Raw genomic sequence first — 19157 nt, forward strand, 5'->3', positions numbered from 1 at the left:
CTATAGTTGACATAAAAGAACAAAGTCCTTATCCATGAAAAGGACACAGAAGACAGACAGAGGAGCTAGCAGAGCTGAAAATCTAATGGCTACAGTGCTTTATTGATTTATCTATTAGTACTAAGTGCTACTGGAGTTAGTGGAAAGAAAGGGTTTGACTTGGGTTAGGAGAGGGGCTAATATACACAGGGCAGGACATACCAACCTTTTCCAAGTGTGGAAACACGACCTATATTCCCAATTAAATCTAGGGAGAGAATTGTGAACATAACTTCCCCAATTTTGGCCCCTCTTACAGGGGTAATCCACCTTCTTAATGGGCAAGGGTGTCAAATGATATTTTAGATGAACCAACAAGAAAAAAAAAATCTTAGTGATAAGACAAAAAAAATTCCACTGGAAGCAAGCAGTCTCAGACTGAAACCATAATTCTGAAACCCCCAGACTTCTTTCTTGAGACAGTAGGCATTTAAATAGATCCATTATTTTAATCTCCAGCCCTATGTCTGAATCAAGCAGCTGGTAGAAGTTCAACCAATGCATGAKGGAATTCATCACTGCTGGCCAGCAGGCATCCTCTATCCGCCTTTGTAACCATCCAGCCCAGTCATTTTTGATTGATGTATCCACAAAYTGATTATTAGCGCCACGTCCTTAAAACTAAAGTACGTTTAATGTGGAGTAGCAAAGAGCTTTTTAAGAGACTACATAGTAATCCACTCCCCATGGCTACTGACGTCTTGACTGTATACCATCCAATAAATTCAAGGCAGTAGTTCTTATCCCAGCATTTAAAAAAAACTATAATTTCCAAAATTTAGTAATGTCCATCATCTCTTTTTGCCAATACCATCAGAAAGAATAATCCCAGTAACTTGGAAATGATGTAGATCCAAAATGGAAACATCAAAAGCTGCCTTCAGTCTTCTCCATCCAAGCGTATTTCCATGGCTAAATGTTGTCTGTAGATCCAAAGGACCGCATCATTAAAGTCTACTAGAAATTTTTGGTGACAATCCAATTAACATATAAACTGTGTATAGTGAGAACTGAGAACTAGGCATCAAGCTTTCACAGCATTTTAGGTTCTAGTATTCCGAAGATACTCCATACAGAACTTCAACACATGTTGTAGTAATATAGCTCCATCTGGCAGTAGGGATACATCCGAATAAGGCCTTAATATTATCCAAGAAATGGAATCATTACTTCTAGAAAAGAGTAACTCCAATATCGATGCTGGCCAAAGAAATCTTCCATCTCAAAACCACCTTATTTCAAGTGTAGATATCCAACCAGCTGCAGAAAACATCCTCTATGGATCCACAAGGTACCAGCCACTGGCATAGAAATCACTTCCGTTTCCAACCCAAAATAGGAAACATAGATAATTCCCAAAATTTTAAATCCATCTGGGGGCCCTATATATGAGTTTGTGTTTCTCACCATATCAAATACAAAATACCTGCCTAGAGAAACCTTGGAACTTACCCATCAAGTCTCCGCTCATAACGTCCTTCCCGTGCATGAAGTGATGGTGGGGGGCCGTAAGTGGGCCCCCCACCACCTCCTCTGAACCCAGAAACCTCTCTACTACGAGATGCTATGGAAACTGTATCATCCAATCCCCGAGCAGCACTGGGAATGGTTCCTGGTTCATTATAATCCGTCCGTAGGTCTCTATCTCCCATTTTGTTGACAGAGTTGTGCGCCTTCTGCGCACTTTTAATGTCCACAAAATCCACAAACGCTGCCACTCCACCTTCTGACCCCCTTTTAGGGAGTATTTTGACACTTTCAACACGTCCATATCTGGAAAAAAAGCAAAACAAAGCAAATATATTAATGACAATAGAAGACCACATTTAATAACACTGCCTTGTGAAAAATCGCCATCAGTTTAAAACCATTTGTTCTTCCTAAATGATATGAAAACTTATCTCGAAACACTGCAGAATTTGGGGGAGACACTTTCAAGAACAGGAAGAAGGCCATTTGCACTTTCCAGAAATATTTATAAAAGTCCTCACTTTTAGGTAGCCTACCATGAAATCTCCTTTATAATATCAGAGCAACAGCAGCTGAAGAAATAGAAAGATATCTGCAATTAGAGCAGCACCTCTAATTTTTAATCTGACAAGCAAGACATAATTAAAACAAAACTGTGTCATAACGAGTAAAAATAAAGACATCCCGACAATTTTCTTAAGGAATAATGACCTTGACACAGCAGTTCTACTACTCTGATCTATATGTAATCCATTCAGCACTAAAACAATAGTCTTCATTCTGATACCGATTTCTGATCTCAAACCCATTTATTTACAATAGCCKCAGAGTTATGCTTTTAGAGTATGACCTACAAATGTACCTTGGACTGCAGTGCTTCTGGASTTCAACCTTAAACCTCCCAATATGGAACAAGCCACACAACAGGCACTTTGGAGAAAACTTACAGGAACGTGGCACCGCCCTACTTAATGTATGTTATGAAGTTAAGTAATAGTCACTTATGGATGAGTAAATGTCCATGGGGAAAAAAAAAAAAAAAAAAAAAAAGAACAAGGAATAACCAATATGTTTACACACATGACAAAACACTATGTAAAAATGTTTCTGAAAGGCCTTATGAACTGATACAAAAAAGGACAAAATGTAAAGTAACAATGCAACAACCATTTAAAACAGCCTAGAACTGCAGATTGCATTTCAGTCATTCCTCTCAACCAGGAGGTTTAGAAAAACAAGGGCGGGCATTAATTCCAGTTCTTAATCCAAGACAACAAGCGTATTTTGGAATGTACTGACAAGACCAAAAAGGAATATACAAATGAAAAAGGAAGAAATATTTACCAACTTTATAAAGCATCTTTATAAAACATTTTCTATCGACTCCCCAAAGGCAGCACAACGCTGAACAAATTTAAATGACCTTATGCAAGAAATGCTCTTTTCAGCTACAGAGACAGGAAAGAACCTCATTCACTTGCATATCAGTGGAGTAAATTATTTCAGAACGCGCTGTTTTATGCATGACTTTCAATATACCTTAAAATTTCATCATTGTTATTGCATGACTAATTCTTAAATACAATTTGAAACACTGCCTCCCCGACTGCAGGCTTCTCATTCCCATTCGACCTGCTACACTTTACATATGATCTGGTTTGGATTCAGATTTTTCTCTATTTTCTACTTTACCAAATATGGCACAGTATTCATTAAGGAGTATGTGCACAAACATGGGCAAAAAAAGCTCCCTGTCAGATATAAAAAGCCAGAGGTGCATATGGGACTYGCTCCTGTTTGTAAACTGTCCAGAGCAGGGTTTGTTGCCTTTGCTGCTGCTCATAGGCACACCACAGCCTATTTGCAGGTGGCACATGCAAGAGAGAAGAAACAGGAAAGAAGGAAAACAGAAGGAGCCTATTTGAGTAAAATGAGACTGACTGCCATGAAGAAATGTGACAAATAATACTGAAAAATAATTTAGGTATACTGGTTAGCATCGCCTGAGTCCCATTAACATTTATTTTGGTACTGGTTCTCTAAAGACACACAAAAAAGGAAAGATACTGAGCGAAGATAGCGTGCTGTAACTTTCACTTCCATTGAGTTTTTCTTCTAAATCTTGTAGTTGATTGTAACTGATTGGTTAGTACACGTATTTCCTTTTTGCTCACTGTTCACACGCATTCAGTTTCTGGCAACGTTAGTCCGTGCTTTGTCTGCAGTCGTCAGTAAAAAATCTTAACCGTCTTAAGACTCCTCAGAAGAACTAAAATCCTAATTGACCTTTCTGACTGCGATCACTATAGCTTGCTTAACATGAAGAAGGACTGCCTGCCAGTTACATCAGAAATGAGTTCTCTTAAAGACTTATTCCTGCTCACTATCCTGATAATTCTTTTATTTCCTAATTGTGAAACCGTAACACGTACGCGTTATTATAAGATAGATACAACAGACCTCAATTATTTTTCCTTTGCTGCAGAAGGTCTAGGAATGTGTTAAAATGTTTAGATACTCAAGCTAATGCTGCCCAGAAAGTGCAGGAATTCAGAATATCAACATAATATGCTCTCTATGTACCAAAGCAATCAACCAATAAAAGCACAAATCTTTCAGCCAGAGCTCAAATTTTGTATTGAAAGTAGCACAAACAGATCCCTCATTTACTTGCCATTTTCATTTGGGAAAAAAAATAGACTGCTGTAAATAAAATATGGGAGAGTGTAATTTGCATTTGCTTCAAACAGAAAACACTGTCACATAAATATCCTCTGCATCTTCAAGTATGGACTTTCAAAAGTTTCACAGTAAAATTTTCAAAATGGTCTGATGCACACTGAGATCTGCCAAAAGTCAAAAAAGTGTCTCCTTAATTGTCAAGAGACTGAGATATACTCATGGTACAAAACTGTAATTTTTCATGCTTTTTTTTTTAATCAGAAATGGACGTGGGAGGCTACTATACTTCTGTATTCTACCGCAGCCACAGTCCTAAATCATCTGATCTGGACACAGTACATTTTAATCCATCTGCTCTCCAGATACTTAAATACATGCTCTGTGCTAGTCYGCTGCACTGTACCCTTGATGAGCCAGGAGGATAATCTGCAACAATCGTCTTTGCCGAAAGCGAGGGAGGCAGAAGGGGAGGGAGGAGAAAGGCAGCACAAGCGGAAGGGAAAAAAAAAACGGAAAACAGAGAAGGAGAGAAACCCTAAGCACTCAAGGACAGCCGCTGAAACAGGAAGGTTTCCATTTTCCGTGCCCCAACGTGGTCCGTGTCCTATGATTACACACATCCCTTAGTCCCCCACCGTGAAGATTAATCTGTCTAGTGATCCAACCCAGCCCCACCCATTGGCGGCTCTCCGAGCTGCTCCCGTCTTGGCAGGCGCTGCTGGGAGGAGAACTGCATTGCTCCATGCTATCTGATCCTAAGGGGAGAGGAGGGGAGATCTGCAGTGCTGCATCACAAGACAGGTTACTGCAGCAGAATAATACATTACAAGAAAATGATACTTTCTGGAGGGCTGGGGGAGGAGAAGCGGCAATAGCACTACGTTTCGTTACACAGCTCACGAGTTAAAGCAAGATGGAGGCAAATACGTTCCGAGGAGCAACAGCCGACTTTGCGTGATGTGACCTTTGTCCAGATCCGGAGGGCTGGGAAGAGGGGACAAAAGGACAACAGGAGGCATCACCGTGACCTTTGGTAATGTTCGCAGAGCAGCTCCTCTAAACCTTCATCCRTATCTTTATACCTATGCGTCAGCCTTTTCCAAGAAGGCTGTATTTCACAATCACTGGCAGACTGAACAGAAAACAAAGAGGCACATTTGCTGAGCTCCAAGTCCACAGACCCTGATGAAAACAAGGCTTTTTAATACCTCCTTCCCATGTGTAACTCATGCCGATTAATCATTAGCTCCAACCCTGTTCTATACTGTAATGAAGGCAGCTGAGGCCATATTTCAGAGGAGTTTATAGTTCAGCTAGAATCAGAGAAGACGACGATATACAAGAGCTATTATGTCACCGACCCCCTCTTCTAGCGCACGACTGTAACACCAAGCAATAAACAGAAATCTGGTGGCCCTTTCAAAAAGTTGCTAGATAATCATTGCTCTAACAAAGCTACACTAATCCAGCTTTTCAGACAAAGAAAAGGAATTCATAATTTAAACATTATCAGTTTATTCACTGTAGATCAAAGCACCTCTGTAATCAAGCAGCTGAAATGTCTCTGAGCTCTTGGCATGGCTGCTCTGCATGTTTCTCTCTCTCTTTGCAGCCCTTCCTCCTCCCCAGCTCTTCCTCCCGGAGAGGCAAACAATGCAGCCGGGTTGGGAAACGCTGCCCTCTGCCAATGCAAGGCCAGTCTCATTCCTCCTCCCCAGGGGCAACGTGTCACCGAGACAAAGCCCTGGTGACCCGGGGGGGGGGGGGGAGAGGAAGGAGGCGGAGGAGGAGACGTGCCAAAGTCATCTCTCACTGTACAACTTTCTCTACGCAAACTGGGGAGCGGGCACAGCTACAGACTGCAGGCACCGCTTCATCACAGGGGCAGCTCTGCCTCCTTGCATGCTTATTTCTCATTAACTATTTCATTTTGCCACAGACTGGTGATTTACTCTAACCATTCATCTTTCTGGACTGTTTCTACCAAGCAAAACCATTTTAAACAAAGCATGGACTACAAGAATATTGGCCAGCAAATATTCAGTAAGCAAATATTTCCATATGGCTTTATTATTTTATAAACCGATTAGGATCTTTATTAACTGATACATACATGATAGGAAAACATTGCTTAAAATCAGAGAGGGAAGTACAGTTTTTTACCGTGAACTCTGTGTTTTCCTTGAATTACAYTTTAAATTATATTACCTCCTTATTTCTCAGGCTGAGCTCTCGCCACRCTTGGGGAAACCTTTCATATCCATTTCTGTTATTACTCAATTTTACAGGTCAGTTACATCCTGGTTTACAAAAACATCTTCATAATTTTACAACAAGTTGGCACAGCACTTCAAAGACTATTAAATGCAAGGCACATTGTAAGATCAAAAATAATTCATAAGTTTCTGTGTTTGCTCCTGCATCACTCATTAAGAGCATGATCTGACAAGATGCACTGAGACAGCAGGACATCTGAATATTTTAGATTCACTTGAATTCACCTTGACAGAAGCCAAATATCTTTAGCTATTTGAAAAGCACGGATGATTTTTTGTGCAATGCTCAAAACTCCTTCCTCTTAGATTATTGTATAACTAACACAAGTCAAGGCCTGCATTATTCAGTAAAGTGCTCACACAGTTTGAAGCTTTTCTTGGCCAATCATATTCCTCTTATTTTGTTGCTATTTCACAACAAAATAACATGAACTGAAATAATACTTATCCAGATGTCTGTGTCTCTTCTCCTTATTTATAACTACCAATCAGTCCAAATATTCCGTGCTGGGGACTATTCTAGTCCTATACTTCCCCCCACACAAAGCAGATCTCCAGTTACAGGGTAACGCAAGATGGACAAATACTAGAGCTACTATAAAGCAGGCTTCCATTACCACTCCACAGTTTTTTTATACAGGCTTTTGCAAATCACAAAAGGCCCTGTAATTGATTACGATAAGAACATTAATATAATAAATAAAAATATACCATATAAAACAGCTATAACATGCTGACCTAAGATATTGCATACTCCCATGTTTCACGCTTCATTTTCACTACGGCTGCATAATTCACTTACTCTACGCACAACCAGGAAAAATAGTTATGTAGTTTTGAATTTTTTTTAGTTCTTCAAGGGAACTTCACACCAAGAGTGGTATGAAACTGTATTTTCACTGCCTCGAGACCTGAGTGACACAAGCATTTAGTCTTCAGAATTACCTTCTGTTTCAGCTAATGCTTTCAACAGAGCATCAGTTCAAAATCTGACAAAATCTCTTCTCATATTAGATCATGCATCTAGCATGGAAGAAAGACTCAAGAGCTTATACATATACAGGAATAAATGAATTTTTTAAAAAAAAGCTACTCAAAAAAATGCACAGGCAGCCTTATTAGGTTGGAGTTCTTTCATAAATACTGATCTGTAGAAGTAAACAAACCCAAAGACAGACCATTAAGAAGCGTGTGCACAGGGCTAGGATGAAAATAATGCAAGTTAATTGAAATGTAATCTCCATAGAGATACAAGACTGAATTCCATAGTCCTGGAAAATGACACTTCAACAAACATTTGAGAAACTGTCACCTGACGAGGTATAATTGCTTGTCTTTATACAACTGCCACTCAAAACAAACGTGGAGAAGATTTTAATTTGTTAAATGATATCTGAATTGCTTATTGACAATTTCAGAAGCTTAATACGGCTGACATCCCTAGCTAGCAGCCGAACTTGAGAACAGACCAAAAACCATTTTTACTTGGACAATTCAATGCAATTTCTCATTACTGAAGACCTGATCAAGGCCTACTGAAGCCAGTGTCTTTACACTAACTCCCAAGGGCATCAGAGCACGTTCTATATGGGGCTCACGCACAAAAGACTCTGCACCTCAGGACCTCTCAACAACGCATATGCATTTCAATTATATTTTGAAATTGAACAATTCAGAATTGTCCTGAAAATACTGTGACTTTCCAAAATGTTTATCTAATACATCTATACACGTACCTCTTAAGAACCCAGCAATACTGTTCCTTCAAACGCACTATCTTCCTCAGCAACTAGGCCAATTTTCTGAAGCAATGCTTTTTCAAGCGAAGCATGCAGAAGTGAGAAAAAGCACTAGGTCGAGGGTACCAGCACAAAGGCTGCCAGCAATGTATGGAGCGCTTCCAGCAGCCTCTAGACGAAATTCAATGTATGGTATTGGCTCTCCTTATCTCCAGCTGCTACATCGCGTTAAAGATGGCTAAAAATAAAACAAATTAAATGCCTCTCTAATTCTACCTTTCTCTGCACAAAACTGCTGTTTCTACAACAAAGTCAACGCAAGCGGATGGGACAGTTTTCTACATGATCATGAGTAGGAAACCTTGTCAGAGAGCAAAAAACCCACATTTCATAATGCCATGAGAACCTTTACCTTCGCAACATTAAACTGCGAAAACAAGAGCTCCTCAGATCACAAGGTTCTCTAGTTTTCAGACTGTACTGAGAACAGACCTTGTGACAGCAATGATTCAGAAACATGCCCTAATTACCATGCTCCCATGCTTTTCCAGATTGCAATTTTAGATAGCTTAAAACTTGTGTTAGAGTGATCTTTATTGGCTCTTCAACCTTTGAAAAAAAAGTTCTTCGGGGCATTCTCTTTAGTTCTCCTCCTAGCAATAAAGATCTTTGGGGAATCCTGAAAATTCAGCATAACAACCATCAACCAGGTTGGGAAGCAAAGTTAGACCACTTATAGGCCTGGGCTGAATATTTTAACACAGTTTTTCTAACATTTTTTTCCTTACCTCCTGTCCCCACCACCCAAATTATTAGTCAAACCCAATCCACTCTTACAGTTTCCAGCTCGCTTTAGCCTCTAACAGCATTTTATGGGAAATCTCCCAACTCTGACTACAAACAAGGGTTTTGTTAATGAGATACGGCACGTGTTTCTGTCATACACTGAAAACAGCTAGCGCTTTGTCTACACTCGTAATCCCTTCATAAGGGATGACAAAGCAGGAAATTAAAAAACTAGCATAGGCACATTCGTTGATACGTTTGATACCTCTGTTATTTAAGAGCAACATGTTCAACATAACAGATAGTCTGATAAACTCCGCGCTGAAATAAAGAGTCACTTCTTCCCTTACCACTCAGCTGAATGCTCCATTTTAGGACATCAACTAAAAGCAATTCCCAATTAAGACATTTGATTTGTAATGTTATTGCAAAGTCACCATTTTGCTATGGCAGAGGCATTAATATATAAATGAAATTATGTACCACTAGAGAGGATGTGGAAGGGAGACTGCGAAGTATGCAGAAAAGGGAAAACTTCTACCCACCTGGGAAACTAGGAAGGGATAGTGCCCCCCTGTATTTAAGAACCTGACAAAAATTTAAAAAGCTACTCAGTGCTTCTGCACACAAGCGTTCATTTTGATCCACTACTTCTACCAAATTAAAGTTGATTATTAAACCAGGGCCAGAGGAGGGAAACAAACATAACTTTTAAAACCATTTATTGAGAGTTGCTACTGTGAGTAGCAAATACTTTTCTCAATAGTCAACACAKCAGGAGATTTTTGGTTTTGATTTTGTTTTTAAAGACCTCTGTAACCAAATATTCTGCAGGAGTGATGCTACAAGAAAAGTCACTTTACTCTGTACAGAGTAGCAGGTGGTCCTTGAAACATGAATATAGATACACCCCTTCTTGAGATATAAGTCAGTTCCACTGCAATAGCACCACAACATGAAACAACATTCATAAAAATCTTGGGAACACTTTAACATAGACTGAAGATAACAGAGGGGAAGATGAACCCATGTTTTGAACTTCGGGATTATGTTAAGCTATCTGAATAAAACCTCCACTTATCCTCAGTACTTCACGTAACACTATCATTTAATATCGTTGTCTATGTCAGCTCCTCTATTGTCTGCAACGTCAGTTAAATTCAGAATTGCATCAGAACAGCATGATACTGCAGAGTCAGAAGTCAAATTTTGACTATATTTTAAGGAAGGGCTCAATGTAAAAATATATGAGTAAATATTACATAAATATAGTTGAACAATGCAAGTTTCTCATTCACAYGGCCACTTCAGCCACCCAGTAAAGAGACAGAAGCTCTGTTATTAAGGAACTTTTACTATTAATCATTTCTGTACAATTACGGAAAAGTATATAAGCATCCATCCCACAGTTTACTGGTATACATGCTTTATTAAGAAAAAAAGAATAATCAAAGTAGCTTTGTGAGAAGAAATAATGAACACTCATTTCTTATAGATGCATGTCTTGAGGTTGAATTCTCTGGCGTCCAATAAATGCCAGTTCCCACTGAAGCTTTTCCCATGGTTAGGAACGCCTCTCTCCCATGTGGATTCTTTAATGTCTAATAAGGGTTGCACTCATGCTGCAGCTTTTCTCTCCATGGGGCCGCTAATCACGTTTCTCTCCTCTATTAGCCTGCCTGTTTTCATGAAATTCACGGGAACATAATATCGTTGAGACTGCGAGTATCCCCTTCGCCCTCAAGTTTAGCTGAAACTGGCTAATGGGTTCAAAAGTGATTAGGGAGGACACATATGCACAGCAAGATCACATCAATCTTGCTTTCTTCGCAGAGGAGAATAAAAATAAATTATGCTCCTTTGTGGTACAATTGTTCATAGAAGCCTGAAGAGCTTACAAAAATGGGTGAGATTGTAGTAACTCTGCCAGACAGAGAACATATTCAATTATATAATATTAAGATACGCTATGATTCTTTATCTTCCAGCCTCCATAGATGTACGATATCACATTACTGTATGCACAGAGCCACTGGATTCCATCTCCAGGGCATTTTTTATTCCAGCTAAAAGCACAATCTGCAGATTTTCTTCAAAAATACTGGTGGTGATAGGCAACATTAAATTTCTTCTAAACAGGAATAGCTAAAGTCTATTCTTTTGAGTGACTGATTTTAGGATTTGTTCAGATTCAATTTTAAGAACATATTGCATCATAGTAGGGGAATCTCTTGATTAATCGCGTTTTTCATTCTTAGATGAAAGGGTAATTCCCCACATCAGCTTCGCTTCTCCAAACTCTGTTTTTCATATATTCAGCAGCAGATGGAAGAAAATGCAGAGTCATAACATTATGGTCTCCCTGCCACGCTGTAGAGTTCTTTAAATATGTATCATCATAAGGCTTTACAAGTCTTGGTGCTCACTGGTTCATACTTCTCTAGTGAAGCACAAATCTTACATGCTGTTTTCCTACAAGAATTTGTACATTTTCAAGAAAATGCTATTTCAGAAGAAACAAAAAAGTTTATCTGCCTACCCTCTCTTAGACCATTCCAAGTGACTGGGTCTCTTGTAACTTGGTTTTAATGCAAGAGGTGAATGCATCTGCTCGCAGTAGCTGAACGTCATTGCACCAAAAATTTTGTGCACAGCTCTTTCACACTGGGAGTCCAGTAACTCTTCCTGTTGTGATTTCATCTCCAGCCTACTAGACTGCAAACCTGTTATAACATTTATAGCATCTCCAAATTGTTTGTCACAGGCAAAGAGATCAAGTGATTGCCTGGAATTTCTGCTAGAAAGCAGCTATGGAACCAAGGACTCGGAGGCATACTCAAGTCATCAACACTGAAAGCTCACCTACTACTAAAACGTTGCTATCTTGAAAATGCAGAGGAAAAAAAAATCCTATCACTCTGAAAAAAACTGTGAGTTCCCAGCCAATGCAGACTCCTCCACAAAGAACTATATTTAAGCYAAAGCTGCAGGCCAACTGCTCGGGTACTGCCATATCAGCCAGTCACCCAAATACAGATGTACAAATATTTTTCCCTTGGTTCATGACTCAACACTACCATCACCTTGGAGAAAGTGCTTCTTATGGTGACTAAACCAACTGGCAACACAATACTCAAAATAGGTCAGGTGTCAGTTCAAGGAAACTAATATCCCATTGYTGACAACCATCTAATAAGAGAGAGGTGCCTACTTAAGAACTTTGTCTTCACTGAGTACCTGCTCTAGGCAGTTTCTCCATAGTCAAGCTGCTAGAAGTTTCCACAGCTGAGATCTTCGGCTATCCACCTGGATTGTAACAGCTTTTCTTTGGATGCTGATACAACATCAAGTCAAGGTTTTGCAAAGCTGAGCTGAAAACAGACGAGTCTGAATTCTAACATCACAATTATGGGTGAGGTATCGCACCTCCATCTGGTGAGCCTACCTAAAGCAGGCCTTCTCATCGCAAAGACTTCAACAGCCCCTTATTTCTACATGTATGAATATGAGACCTATGAATACGAGACCAAAAGGGCTGCTTCTGCCATTAAAATAAGGATACAGCCAGATATACCATCCCAGATGTAGCCCAAACAGCTGTCTCAGCATAACTACCAGTAAAGTTGTTTCCCAATTTTATGCTGATCCAATGCTCAGCTTTCCCTTTAAATGCTTGCTTGTTTTTAAAAAATGGATTATTCTGACATGAGTTGGGTGAGAGCACAAACTGCTAGTAAACTGAGGGACTGTAAKCTCTGAATGGACATAGAGGAAGAGGTGTTTCCTGAGCTCAGCTGCTGCCAAAAAAACAGTATGTCTCACCGCACCCTGAGCCAGCATACAATCTTCAATGTGAAGGCTAAAATAATTTTTGTTTTTAAATGTAACAAAGCTTCACTGCTATTAATATATCCAACAAAGTTGCTGTAGAGTTAAGAAAAACAACAAAGGTTTATTTAGACTTTTGTACATAAAGGTGCTGTGCACATCATCAGGTGTTCAGAGGCATACTTAGGTGGGATTTGCAAGAACGGTGTCTCAAGCAGGCAAGTACACATTGTTGAAATGAAATCAGATGTTGATTACATATACAAGCAAGGTGCTCAGCTTGTATTCTCTTCACAATTAGGATGTTAATGAGGCCAGAAGACTTCTTCCTCTAAAGATGCCTACTCTGAACATACAACTTGGCAATTTATTTTTCTTATTTTGCCCTGTTAACTACTACAGAATGCCCAGAGCTGCCACAGTAAGTCTRAAGAGGGAACATTTAAATAAGCCTCCATGTGTGCTTTGGCATCCATCACTATTAATGAGGATGGGAGGTATTCATACCAGTAGCAACAGCAGATGGACAGCTCGGCGCTTTGTGCCACATGGAAACAGTGTGCCTATCACTGAAGATGCATGTACCACAGCTGGGGAAATCTATGACAGGGACGTTAAGTTACTCTTAGTGATTTCTATCCATAGGATTCATTATTAGCTCAGTTTTATACTTGGAGAAATATTAAGGAACACTCTCTCTGATTCACTACTTTCTTCAGACAAGAAAAAGGTTACAATGTGGATTTTTTTTTTTTTTTTTACTGAGCTAAAAGATTCGTTCAAACACAACACTGATTGCGTACCTGATCACCTTAGCGACAAAAATGTGGTCTGAGCCCAGCTCCAATTTCCTACCATATCACATCAAAGGGCAACAAAGGAAATATATACTATTACATTTGGATTAGAGGATATACAAAAGGAGCGTACAAACAAGATATATTTCTCCATCTGCAGAGAAAGCCACCAGCACTGAGCAGACAGCCGTGCAGATCATCTATTCATGCTTCTCAAGATGTTTGGAATTGCCTGGCTTTTCAGTGTTTTCATCAGAGCATGTTCACTGCGTTTTGATCCAAATTGGAAGTACAAGTTTCATATCTAAGTGTGCTAAAAAGTGCTTTTAAAATTAAATTGTTAAATTTAGTACAAAAGGGAGATGAAAGGAAGCAAAAAAGCTCCTTTTTGTTCTTAAAAGAGGTCTGCGTCTTTAAACAGAAGCTGATCCTAGGTAGATGGCTGCTCTCCTCACACAGTTAGTTCGTCTGAGTGGGAAATTAATGCTCCTTTYGTACCCCACATAGTGCTGCACTTCCACCCAAGTCACCGTGGACATTTGGACCTCAGACAACATATGAATATACAAAATACAGTATAAAGGCAGCCACATACAATGCTGCAAGGTGCACGTCCAAAAATTCTGTCCTGAGAAATATGTTACTTCAATTAAATTCAGAGACACTGTCTTTACACTAGATCTGTTCTTTTAGCAGATTAGATTCTAGCATTCCCTGGAATATACTGCGGTATATTTATGAAAAGTCTGTAACAAAGTTTATTCTTTTATTAAAGGGCGTTATCTTCACACGAGATTTYACAGATTGCGTGAGACGGTTACACAGTATAGTAGGCTAAACAGTAATCATCAAAATACAGAAACCAAAGCAGTCACTGTGCTTTATTCATTATATAGAAGTCACCATCACATCYTAAAATGTTACTGCAGAATGGAATTTGACACGTTTTCTGAGACTTGAGGAGACCAGAGCTGACATTACTCACCTGCAAAGAGAGTGCTGAGAGCGCTCTGGGCAAACAGAAAGGCAAAACCTCCTGCACTACTCCAGTACACAGGAATCATCARGTGAGGAACTAGTGACTTGCTTGCTTGGGTGAAAAAGCAGCAGCTTTTGCCTGCTTTTCATTAACCGTTTCAATAATCTTCAGAATAATACCAAGACTCAGCTGAAGATAAGCCACCAAGCTGGGCATTTGGTTTAAATTTTCATCTCTGAGCTCATATTCTTCCCAAGAGATTTTCAAATGGGCATGCCGAAGAGGCAACTAAACTTAAAATCTTATTACAGAGGGTAATCCTGTTTTCTAGCTTATTCCTTAGTTTATCATTTAAAAGTGTCSTCCTCTGCAGTCTTCAGTTTCAGGGCACTCTCGGACTTCAGTAAATTCACTGAACTTAAAAAAAAGACATGCAAAATACCTCTCAAACACTTGCTTCTTGGTATCTATCCAGAATTTATCTGCCCCACTAGCAACCTAACAGCTTACAGAACCGCTGCCAGCAACTCTCCCAAAACCTTGGCTTAAGCAGTCTAAGAGGGGTAACTCTCAGTTTTACTTCTGCCTGCCATTCTCATTCTCAATACACCTTGTTTTGGTATTACTTCTCAGGTGCATCTTCAGATGCAAAAAGCTCCTTCTCCTCCTGTTCATAAGCTAACTATGTGGTGAAACAACCACAACAGCAAGACAGTCCACAGCTGCAACACATCAGCTCATGAAAGCAAAACTCCTGAGGTGGCCCAGGATTATCCTGACTCACTAACTTGTCTAAAAACTGGAACTTGCTCTCTATTCATTTGGATATTTACTTCCTTTTTGACATAATGCTAGCTAACGCTTCTTCTAAGGGCTAGCTTCTAAGGCTAGCTAACGCCCTCAGCAAAGGACCTAATTTTGGACACACCTTAAGATGGCAACAAGGTCATCTACTAGAGAACTTGGCATGACTTTCTGTCCTATGTAAAAGCAAGAGGGGGGAGGAGGGGGACACAGCCAACAAGACTATCACAAAATAACTCGGAAACTTTAAGTCTGTTCTAGTCCACTGTTTTAACTTGATGAATGGATTTAATATCCCTGGTAAGCCTCGCAATGACTGTTCAGTTCTCAAAACCCAAGTCTGTTTTTATCATTTAAAAGAATGGATACCAAGTGGAATCAAATGCTTCCAATCGACCCAGATTCAGCATTACAACTGTTGAATTCCAGCAAACATCTGCTTTACAAATACATCTAGAAGGACTGCCTTTAGTAAGTACTCAGCCTTTAAATGACTGAGATGCGCATACAGCAATGTTTAAGAAAGGGCATTAAGATCACTTTATTGTTCTATCAAAGGAATTTAGAACAAGGACACAGAAAAACGAAAAGCCAACTTAACTTAGGAGCAGTCTGTCAGTGATAACAGAAGCTACTCTCATGAAATCACAAATAAATGCAACCTCTGAAGAAACTTCAGAGAAGAAACAACGCTAAAACAGCCCACTAGATTACAGAATTCTGTAACCAAATGACATCAACTTATTTTTCTTTCACAGCTAAGCACTTAATGTAAGCTTAGTCCATGTTCTTTGCAGCTTTTCATTTTCTTTGAAATGATTATATAGGCATTTCCCTGGCCAGTTTGGCGTCAACAAGCTGCAACCTCAAGTACACACAAGGAACAAAATCTGGAGCAGCCAGAGGATTTATGAATCTTAAACTGTTGAAGRGCCTTCCTTAGAATGACTCAGTCTTGGGGGAAGAAGTAGGTGACTGCAAACAAAACTACTCTAACATCCACACCAAACCATGTGGATGTCTGTGCTGCTTATGGACTTCAGTGAATCAATACCAGGAACAGAATTATTAAAGGAAGTTTGCCGGAAAACAAAGAAGCAGTGTTATCATCTGACAGGTTATCCAGTTGACTGAAAAACCTACATGTACTACAAGGCCTACTTCCACCAAGGAACAGGACAAAGACTCAAGAACAGACAACCTGCAACATGTCTTCCACACCGTTCTCTCTCTAGTAATTCCAGGCACATTACTTCATTCCTTTCCCTTAATCCCCCAACCAAAAAGTTAACTCTCTGCCTTCCCATCATCTTTTGGGATTTTATATTCTGCAAAACTAGCACTACCTTACTAGAGATCTTTTTAAAACTCAGTATAATCAAGACCTGATACTGATTAATATTCCAGAAATTGCTGTAATAAACCACAGGAGAAATTTTACCCTCCCTTCCTAGAGTCTGATATTAAAAGGCTGGTTCTAATCTATTAAAATATTGTCACTTAATTATATGAATACAGAGAAAAAAAACCAGTTCATTCTGTATCCTTATTTCTGTCCTCTCCTTAGATTAAAATAGCATCTGGATAGGGATCTTTATATACAAACTTGACTTAGTATAAGCATCCATGTGTTTGTATCTTAAATGATATCCAAGAACTACTACTAGATAATAAGCAATTGAAGTCTGGGAACATATTTGAGATTTTTACCAGAAAAAAACGTGAGCGCTATTTACTTATGACTCAAGGCTAGTTCCGTGGAAAGATGCTGAAAGAACTGCTGGTGTCCTGATTGAGGAAAGAAAAAGGTGCTACACCTATGATCCTAAATACAGATGCAGATTTTTTTTCTTCAGGCTTAAAGCTGGTATGACAGTGGTAATTTTACTGTTCTGTCTCRCACACAATCTGTAGAATTGCTGACCAAAATCTGAATACTCAATCTTTGCCCTTAGTGGTGACGCATGAAACAGAAAGCACATAGATTTTATGTTCCCAGGCTGAATTTACACTACCAACCATTAGATGAAACACTTCGTTGTAAACTGAACAAATGCTATTTAGAAGTTACTAAAAACAAACACACACTCTTCCATTATGACATTTTCTGCAGACTGACTCTGCAGTAGTCATATTTAAAACATAAACCACTTCTACAGAAGGTATCCTATACATCTCCTCAAAACAGAAATCAGAACAACATGCAGCCAAAAGCAGTGCACATTTTTTTTCAAAAGTCTTAAACTCACATTAATAGTTATTTATCTTCTTTGGGACTGTCATGATCTGCAGTTTATTTCTCATGATTTTGAGGGAACATACTTACTTCCTGAACGCCAGTCTTCTTCCCTGAACATGGTTGCCACTCTAAATGTCTTAATTCTTCCACAAAATAAGAGATGCCGTATCAAAGTCACACGGTTCTTAATTAAGAGGCTTTTTACTTCTCCTGCCCTTTAAAACACCCATAAAGGGGTGAAGCCGTGTTCTTTCTTAATTAAGAGGCTCTGACTCCTCTCGCCCTTTAAAACACCCATAAAGGGGCAAAGCCTTGTTCTTTCACATAACTAGAAAAAAACACACAGAACTGGGGGGGGGGGGGGGGGGAAGAGAAAAAGAAGGAAGGGCAGCACTTGTGCTGGGGACAACTGTTACTATATTTAGTTGGCTTGCCCTACAAGCTGCTGAGCATCTGTTTCAATAATGGTGAATGACTTTTTTCCTACCAGTCAAGACAGCATTAATTAGGTAAACCCAAATTATTGCTGTCACTGTTTCACTCAGCACTGATTTCCTATTTCTGATACCCTAACACAGATTTGCTACTTATTCCATGTCAATAGTAGGCCTCCAATTCCTGCACTGTTTGCTGTTCAAATTTGAGAATGTCTTAATAACTAAAACAAAAAACAGCAGAAACAGTACAGAGAACAGTAGAGGAAAGGTTTTCTAAAAGCGAAAAAATATCTGCAAAGTCTCAATGCATATGAAAATAAAACAGAAAGTCCATAACAGTTTCTATATTTAAATATGCACACGAAAGCACTCTTTTGCAACCTGTTTTAATACCAAGGCAACACACACAAAAAGATTTAAAGGGAAAAATAAAAACCCAAACACTGCTCACATAAGCCAGCACTTTTTAAAGACTAACTTCAATATTCCCCTATCATTTGAGAGGAGAATTTTAACCAGAGAATATTATTCCAATTTAAGCAAAACGAAAACAAGCAAGGGCAGCTTAGAAAATATTTTGCCAAAAATAACTCGCTTCTGCAAAACACCTCTTTCATCTTAATTCCTCTCCTAAAAAATGAACTGAAAGACTGCAAAGCCAAGGAAGATTCCAACAGTAAATGGTTAATTAGGGAGGAAGGTGGGGGGGGGGCTTACACTGAGCACACAGGTTAGGTTTTAAGTTTTAGGAAACTTTCTTGAGTTTTGCTTCTCCAACATAAACACGGTTGTGTTTCTTAAACTTGCTTCTAGCAGAGACTGTGCAACAACAAGACTGTTTGCATATATGCCTTAACATGGAAATTACAGTATTTCCTAAGTGAAGTGAAAAACAAAACACCCATATGGCTCTACAGAAGCTTTGAGGCACCAATATTCACTACCCCGTGGTTGTACCCAAGTTTAGATTTTGAGTGATATTTTGACAAATTCTCATTTCTGCTCCTGCAGCTCCAACTTTGCAATACTGCTTGGTCAGCCTCTTTGCATACTCTTTACCCCATTCTCAGACTGTGTGTGT

At 39.2% G+C, this 19157-nt stretch overlaps 1 protein-coding gene across 4 annotated transcripts in view; it reads right to left on the minus strand.

Annotated features, from left to right (window-relative positions):
* The window catches only part of SPEN (spen family transcriptional repressor), a 72106-nt gene that overhangs the window by 50102 nt on the left and 2847 nt on the right, over positions 1 to 19157 (minus strand). For 3 of the 4 annotated variants that reach the window (XM_085316673.1, XM_085316671.1, XM_085316669.1), the window contains exon 2: positions 1492 to 1812. In XM_085316673.1, the coding sequence (XP_085172799.1) occupies positions 1492 to 1812 (321 nt within the window). The other variant, XM_085316670.1, reaches the window with a different exon arrangement.

Source organism: Rhea americana, unplaced genomic scaffold, assembly GCF_003343005.1.
Source record: "Rhea americana isolate MKP2758 unplaced genomic scaffold, rheAme1 scaffold_478, whole genome shotgun sequence".
Lineage (NCBI taxonomy): Eukaryota > Metazoa > Chordata > Aves > Rheiformes > Rheidae > Rhea > Rhea americana.